At 43.3% G+C, this 7,602-nt stretch overlaps 1 protein-coding gene across 1 annotated transcript; it reads right to left on the reverse strand.

Annotated features, from left to right (window-relative positions):
• Positions 1 to 2,353: 2,353 nt before the first annotated feature.
• On the reverse strand, positions 2,354 to 7,061 carry RPL34 (ribosomal protein L34). The gene is made up of 5 exons (XM_032170757.2): positions 6,997 to 7,061; positions 5,561 to 5,634; positions 5,378 to 5,477; positions 4,964 to 5,067; positions 2,354 to 2,506 (listed from the first exon to the last, which is right to left on the reverse strand). The coding sequence occupies exons 2-5, from the start codon at positions 5,623 to 5,625 to the stop codon at positions 2,422 to 2,424; spliced, it is 354 nt and encodes a 117-aa protein (XP_032026648.1). The 5' UTR covers positions 5,626 to 5,634; positions 6,997 to 7,061; the 3' UTR covers positions 2,354 to 2,421.
• Between the last annotated feature and the right edge of the window lie 541 nt (positions 7,062 to 7,602).

Genomic DNA, 7,602 nt, shown 5'->3' on the forward strand with positions numbered 1-7,602 from the left:
GACCTCCGGTGATCCACCCACCTCAGCCTCCCAAAGTGCTGGGATTACAGGTGTGAGCCACTGCGCCCGGCGGTTAAAATTAAATTCTTAAAAGGGAGTTCAACTGCCAGCTTTGCCACTTACTAGTTCTGTGACTCCTCTTCTGCAAAACGCTAATTAAAAATTTTTTATACCAAGAACAAGTTAACTGGCAGTGGGGTACAGTAAAGGTGTCATGAGAGCCCATTTTTTTGGCCTTTTACCTTAAGGGGTATTCTTATTTTTTAATTATTTTTTAGGCAGGGTCTTGCCTGCCAAGCTGCCCAAGGTGGTCTCCAACTCCTGTCGTGATCCTTCCGCCTCAGCATCCCAAGTGTTGAGACTGGGACTGCAGGGGTGAGCCACTGAGTCTGGCCTAAAAAAAGGATTTTTTTTTTTTTGAGACCGAGTCTCGCTCTGTCGCACAGTCAAGAGTGCAGTGGCGCAATCTTGGCTCACTGCAACCTCTGCCTTCTGGGTTCAAGCAATCCTCTTGCCTCAGCCTCCCGAGTAACGGGATTACAGACGCGTACCACCACGCCCAGCTAGTTTTTTGTATTTTTAGTACAGCCAGGATGGTCTCGATCTCCTAACCTCATGATCCACCTGCCTCGGCCTCCCAAAGTACTGGGATTACAGGCATGAACCATGGAGTCCAGCCAGAAAAGCATGTTCTTATGTATAACTAAGTGGTAACTCTCCTCTGCTTAAGTAGTTACATCATGCCAGTTAGTAGGTAAATTTTCCTCAACTGAGGAAAATAGTCAAAATTTACTGAACTCCCCAGGTACTTTCAGCTTCTGCATTCCATGATGGCTCAAGGTCTCTGCTCTCTACTCAGAGATTGGAATAAAGCTTGTTATGGCATTAAGAGATGGTGTTGGCCGGGTGCAGGGGCTCACGCCTGTAATCTCAGCATTTTGGGAGGCCAAGGTGGGCGGATCACTTGAGATCAAGAGTTCAAGATGAACCTGGCCAATATGGCAAAACCCCATCTTTATTAAAATACAAAAATTAGCCGGGTGTGGTGCTGGGCGCCTGTAATCCTCAGGAGGCTGAGGCAGAATTGCTTGAACCCAGGAGGTGGAGGTTGCAGTGAGCCGAAATCGAGCCAGTACACTCCAGCCTGGGCAAGAGCAAGGCTCCATTTCAAAAAAAAAAAGGTTGTCAGCCAACAGGCTGGGCAGAATGGCTCATGCCTGTAATCCTGGCACTGTGGGAGGCTGAGGCAGGTAGATCGCTTGAGCCCAGTTTTGAGACCAGCCTAGGAACATGGTGAAACTGTTTCTAAAAAAAAAAAAACAAAAATGAGCCAGGCATGATGGGTGCCCACATGTAGTCCCAGCTACTTGGGAGGATGAGCCAGAGAATCACTTGAGCCCAGGAGGTGGAGGTTGCAGCAAGCCAAGATTGCACTCCAGGCTGGGCAGCATGAGTGAAACCTTGTCTGAGCTGACAGAAACACTACATAGTTCCCAAGAAAAATGAGGTCTGTATTTTAATATTCTGGCCTGGATAATAAATCCAATGTAGATCAGAAACTATACCCTTGACCCAAGGTTTTATATACAGTAGCTCACTCATTTGTTACATAAGGAGTTCTGAGCTCTCCAAGATACCATTTTTGAACTGAAGTGACCTAAAAGGACAGAGGGTTTAAAAACAATCTTAAAAAGGTTCTATTCCAAGGAACTAGAATACCAAGGTTTCTATCCTGTGAAACTTGCTGATGTAAAGGAGATACTATAATAAGGATCAAAGGGATATTAAAGTTTCAGATAGAAGGGCCATTCCTCCCAAACTACCCTGAAGTCTCAGCCCACAAAAAGAAGGACATTATGCTCCAATGCAGCGGTAGAGCTGTCACCAAAAAAATTCTAGCCATCAGTGACCACCAATTGTTTCTTCAGAAAAAGTAACCCACTGGCTGGGTGCAGTGGCTCGCACCTTAACACCAGCACTTTGGGGGGCCGAGGTGGGCGGATCACCTGAGGTTGGCAGTTTGAGACCAGCCTGACCAACATGGAGAAACCTTGTCTCTACTAAAATATACAAAATTAGCCGGGCATGGTGGCGCGTGCCTGTAATCCCAGCTACTTGGGAGGCTGAGGCAGGAGAATCACTTGAACCTGGAAGGCAGAGGGTACGGTGAGCCGAGATCGTGCCATTGTACTCCAGCCTAGGCAACAAGAGAGAAACTCCGTCTCAAAAAAAAAAAAAAAACCAAACCGAACCAAAAACAAACAAACAAACAAAACAAGAAAAAGTAATCTGCTAAAAACTACAGGGTCCCCAAATACCACACAGAAACAAAATCTGTATACCAACACATTACAACAGAAAAAAAAATCATACATACAGCAAGTCTTTTCATTTTTATTACTCAAAAAAGTTTCATTTTTTTTATTTAGCTTTCTGACTCTGTGCTTGTGCCTTCAACACTTTCACAACGATTTTCTGCTCCTCGATAAGGAAAGCACGCTTGATCCTAGAAAGGAAAATACCAAATTAATCGTTTCTTTAAAATGAACTTCATTTTTTATTTAGCACAGAGAAGGCAAACATGGTAAAGAACTAAGCGAAGCAATCAGGGAACCCAGGAAACTACAGGATACACAAATATAGAGTAAAACCTAAAAGCTGAAATTCATTTAAAGCAGGATAATCCTTCAATTTCATGCCAGTAGTTATCTGTCCTCCTTCTAAGTCAAGATAAACTATAAAGTCATCCCCACAGGAGACCACTTACGAGAGCTCTAATTTATTGTTAGCATCCAGGAATAGTGGTATTTCTTGATTTGCAAAATGTCTTAGAATATTTTAACCATATTTTTGAAAATTCCCAGTAAAAAACAACACAGAAGGGGCTATGTGCTAAGAACTTAATAGGTAAAGGGATATTAGCAAGAGACACCTCACCAAGAGTAAGGATTTTAGAACCTGTTTACGGCCAACTCCACCACACACTGGGAGCACACTGGACAAGCAACCTTCTCTATATTAAGGCACAAAATAGTTTCACACCTATTTAACAGGGAGTTTATGAGGATTAAATTTGGAAAGATTTTCTAGACTTTGAACCTCCACTAGGAGTGCATTTTATGGATCACTATCATTACAGTGTTGCACAGGACCTAGCAAAAAGCAGGTCTTCCTAGCATTTGTTAAATCAGAGTTACCGCCAGAGGTAAAGCACTCCTCTTGCTTCAACTTAAACCTTCCCCCACCCCATTTCCCATTGGTAAACCTGGTTATCAAACCCTAGCCTCAAAACTCTGGGTTTTGTAATTTCTTCAAATCTCCCCCATGTGATCCTATCAGAGACACATACAACTGAGTCACTTAAAAATTCTCTTAACTTACTCAAAGCACAGACCACATGCAGACCTGCTCAGCATCACAGCTAACAATGCTAATTTCTAGGCTATCATGTAAACCTAAATTCAAATCTTCAGGAGATAAGGCCCGAGAATTTGTATTTTTAATAAATGTGCCCATCTAATTTTGTGTTCAGCAAAGTTTTAGAACCAAAGACTGGGGAAAAAAAAGCCAAACTTCTTCAGCTTAAAACTCATGACTTATCTCCAATGTACACTTCCATTTCTCACCCACAATGTGCCAGATCAGTCTGTACTTTCCTTGCCTGGAATGCCCTTTCTGCCTTTTGTCCAAAATTTGCCCATCATTTAGGTTCCAACTCAAATGCCATTCCTAGTTATTTGCAAGTAATTTCTCCTTTAAACTTCAATCGTAGTTAAGCTTTGCTGTGTATCACAGAAGCTGTATTTATCCCCTATTTGTATTAATGTAGTATCTCCTACTGTTCTCTTACAAACTACCTCCTAAAATGCAGAATGAAGCCTACATTTGGTGTCAAAAGATTTGGCTTAAAAACTCAGCTAGGACTGGGCGCGGTGGCTTACACCTGTATTCCCAGCACTTTGGGAGGCCGAGGCTGACGGGTCACGAGGTCAGGAGATCGAGACCATCCTGGCTAACACAGTGAAACCTTGTCTCTACTAAAAATACAAAAAATCAGTCAAGTGTGGTGGCACGTGCCTGTAGTCCCAGCTATTCGGGAGGCTGAGGCAGGAGAATCGCTTGAACCCGGGAGGTGGAGGTTGCAGTGAGCCAAGATCACACCACTGGACTCCAGCCTGGGCTACACAGCGAGACTCTGTATCAAAGTCAATCAATCAATAAAAGAATTAAGCTAATCTACCTTTTATTCTGTAAAGCCCCTCATAATCTGGCTTTTCTTTTTTTTTTTTTTTGAGACAAGAGTTTCGCTCTTGTTTCCCAGGCTGGAGTGCGATGGCGCAATCTCAGCTCACCACAACCTCTGCCTCCCAGCTTCCAGCACTTCTCCTGCCTCAGTCTCTGAGTAGCTGGGATCACAGGCATGCGCCACCACGCCCAGCTACCTTTTTGTATTTTTAGTAGAGACGGGGTTTCTCCATGTTAGTCAGGCTGGTCTCAAACTCCCAACCTCAGCTGATCTGCCTGCCTCCGCCTCCCAAAGTGTTGGGATTACAGGCGTGAGCCACCGCACCGGGCCATAATCTGGCTTTTCTACCTTTGTTGTCCATCATCTCCTGCAACCCTATGCTCCAGGCACATGAGAATACACAACTCTTCTATTCCTACACTTTTAACACCTTCCACACTCCATCTATCTTTGTCCAAACCACTAACGGAGACTTTCTTACCCACCTCCCGAACAAAACCAAGTTCCTTTTAATCTCCACATCTAGCATAAATATGCCCCTAAATTATTACCCTAAGTATCATTTCCTGCTTTGTGCAGCATCAATTATCCATAAAGAAAAGGTTCTAAAGTATGCAACTGGTTTAAAATGAGTTGTTTCACCATTGTACTGATTAGCAGACAGTATAACGCACACAATAATTTGCTAAAGAAAGCCCATTTAAGCATTTAACTTACCTGTCACGAACACATTTAGCACACATGGAACCACCATAGGCCCTGCTGACATGTTTCTTTGTTTTGGACAATCTCATAAGAACTTTAGGTCTTACAGCACGAACCTGCATAAGAAAAATATTAAGATTTTTGTGATGCTTTAACAGAAATTTTCCTAAATTTTGTTAAGTGTTAAGCGCAAGTTTAAAGTAGGTTACAAAGGGAAATGGTGTACTGATTTATCTGAAAGGCATTTCACTGCATTTCTCAGATTGGTTTAAGAAGTCTGTGTTCTTGGCAGATTTGGCTCATGAATGTTTAGTAATTCTCAACCCTCTTAGTGGTAACCTCTCCTTGATTCGTTCCATCGTCAAGGGATGAAAGCTCAGTAAGTTCAAGACTTGTTAGGCTGCACACAGTAAAAGGTACACTTACCCCTCGAAGTCTGCCTGGGCACACACCACATGCAGATTTTGGTGCTTTCCCAACCTTCTTGGTATAAAGGTAAACAATTCTATTACCAGGGGTTCGGGACCTAGAAAGTGAAACAGTCAATAATAGGTCAGCATTTTGTAGAGTAAATGACAATATATACTTAAAATTTTTAGAAATACTTACAGCCTAGTTTTGTTAGAGGCTGTATTGTAGGAAAGCCTACGTCGGTATGTCAAACGCTGGACCATTCTGAGTACCTAAATTAAGAATAGAGTAACATCAAATCTTTCTATTGTGAAAGTAAATAAAATCTCAGAACAGTATCACGTGGTCTATTTCATTCACATACATATCCTTGTATGTAACCCCCTTAAATTAAGCTGTATTATTCCACATTTTAAAACTACTTGTATTTAAAGGTGACTGATAAACAAGAGGCCAAGAATGTTAGCTTTCCTGATGGTAATCAAACGTGGCACTTCCTTAACATTCTGATGACCAGGCTCCTTACTCAAGAGTCTGATTTTGTTTGGAGTGGTGTCCAGAAAAGTGCTACGAGCCCAGTTGGAGAAACACTGCTTTAAACAAAGAGCACAAAAAGTGAGCTCTGAAGTCGAATCCTTACCTATGCCATTTATTGGGAATATACAGGGCAAGGAGTTAGCCTCCTTATCTCTAAAATGGGAATTCTGCCTACTTTATACAGCTGTCATTAGGATTAAACGACGTGAGCTATCCCTCCCAACACAATGCCTGGCACATATCTGGGTTCAATGTCTTGCCCTAAAGCACTACCTGCGTAAAGGCATACCCTTTAATACTAACTTTGATATTACACAAGTTTCTTTGGGTTATGGCACCTGCTTTCTTCCCACTTCTGGAAACATCGCGATGTTATTTAGCAAATCGGTTATACAGATATGCATACGAGCAACTTCGTTAAGGGAACTACCCAACGTAAAACATAATCAATACTTGAACTAATTTAATCTTCCCATTCCACACGTTGTAACCACTTCGTTTGTTGTCACAAGCCTCTCACTAAAATTAAACTAAAACAGAACTACCAGACACCAAAACTTGACACGTAAAACCAGTGCGAGTGATTTATGAAGCCATTATTCTGTTTACATCTCCAAAAGCAAGACAGAAACTTCTCTCTCACTAACACACTTTTCTCTTCCTTGACATCGGCCTTGGAAGCAGAAGCCAAATAGCGAAACAACCACCCGAACTCGCCGGTCCCTGCCTTCCCAAAGACTGAGGACACGTACAGGCGTGCTGTGAAAACGTGGATGTAAAATATGAAAACGGTCGGCGATTTCCCAGTCTCCAACCGCCAAACCACAACTCGTTTGTCTCCAAACGCTACACTTGGACTGCAGCAAAGTCCCAGTGGTGAGCTCTGGCTACTCACGGCTTTGGAGGGGCCACCAGGAACAAGGGATTTCCGAAGATCAAAGTGAGGAACTTCCTCACCACCAACCTCCCTGGTTGTGCCCCTTACCCCTACGCCAGCTCAAAGGACTGCTCCTGAGAGCTCTAGGTTTCCTCAGCTCCTCGGATGGCAGCCGATTGGGAAGGAAATAAAGACAGGGAAAAGAGAACGACATCCATACCTGCAGCCAACGTCCCCGGAAGAGGAAGGAAAAAGCCTTTGCCAGTTCAAAGGTCAAATACAATTGCGCAGGACAGGAAGTTGCGTCAGAACCAGCGGCGTGGCGGAGAGGGCGTATCCGTGTTGTACGGAAGCCGACGCACCTCTCCGACGTAGGCGGAGATGCAGGGAACAACCATGTTGTACGGCAACCAAGGTGCCGCCCCTCTGTGGGCGGGGATGCACACTAACTGTGTCAAGGCCACACAGAAATCTGTTGGAAATCCCTGTGGAAACAAACGAAAATGAAAAGCCGCAAAGAGCAAAGGTGGGACAAAATCAACTTCTTTCGTTGTCATGGACACTGCACGTTCAATCTAAAGGGCGCCGGCTCTGGCGTTAGACCTGGGTTTAAATCCCAACTCTTGACATTTATGGTTAAGGGACCTTCAAGGACCAGGGACCTTCAAGGACCTTCCCTTATTCAACCTTCCCTTCTCTTTCCTTGTCATTTATTCAGAGCACAAGCTTTACAAACAAATTGGGATTTTAATCCAGTGTCTGCTAATTATTAGCTATGTTACTTTGAACAAGCCCTTAAATCTCTAAAAGGAAGATATTAGGAACT

Source organism: Hylobates moloch, unplaced genomic scaffold, assembly GCF_009828535.3.
Source record: "Hylobates moloch isolate HMO894 unplaced genomic scaffold, HMol_V3 SCAFFOLD_2, whole genome shotgun sequence".
NCBI classification, from domain to species: domain Eukaryota; kingdom Metazoa; phylum Chordata; class Mammalia; order Primates; family Hylobatidae; genus Hylobates; species Hylobates moloch.

Bases quoted from the DNA above. Each gene is read 5' to 3' on its own strand.
- RPL34 (XM_032170757.2), bottom strand. From the start codon at position 5,625: ATGGTCCAGCGTTTGACATACCGACGTAGGCTTTCCTACAATACAGCC. The intron at 5,478-5,560 runs GTAAGTATTTCT...TTCACTTTCTAG, and splicing joins GCCTCTAACAAAACTAGGCT to GTCCCGAACCCCTGGTAATA. The intron at 5,068-5,377 runs GTAAGTGTACCT...TTTCTTATGCAG, and splicing joins GCCCAGGCAGACTTCGAGGG to GTTCGTGCTGTAAGACCTAA.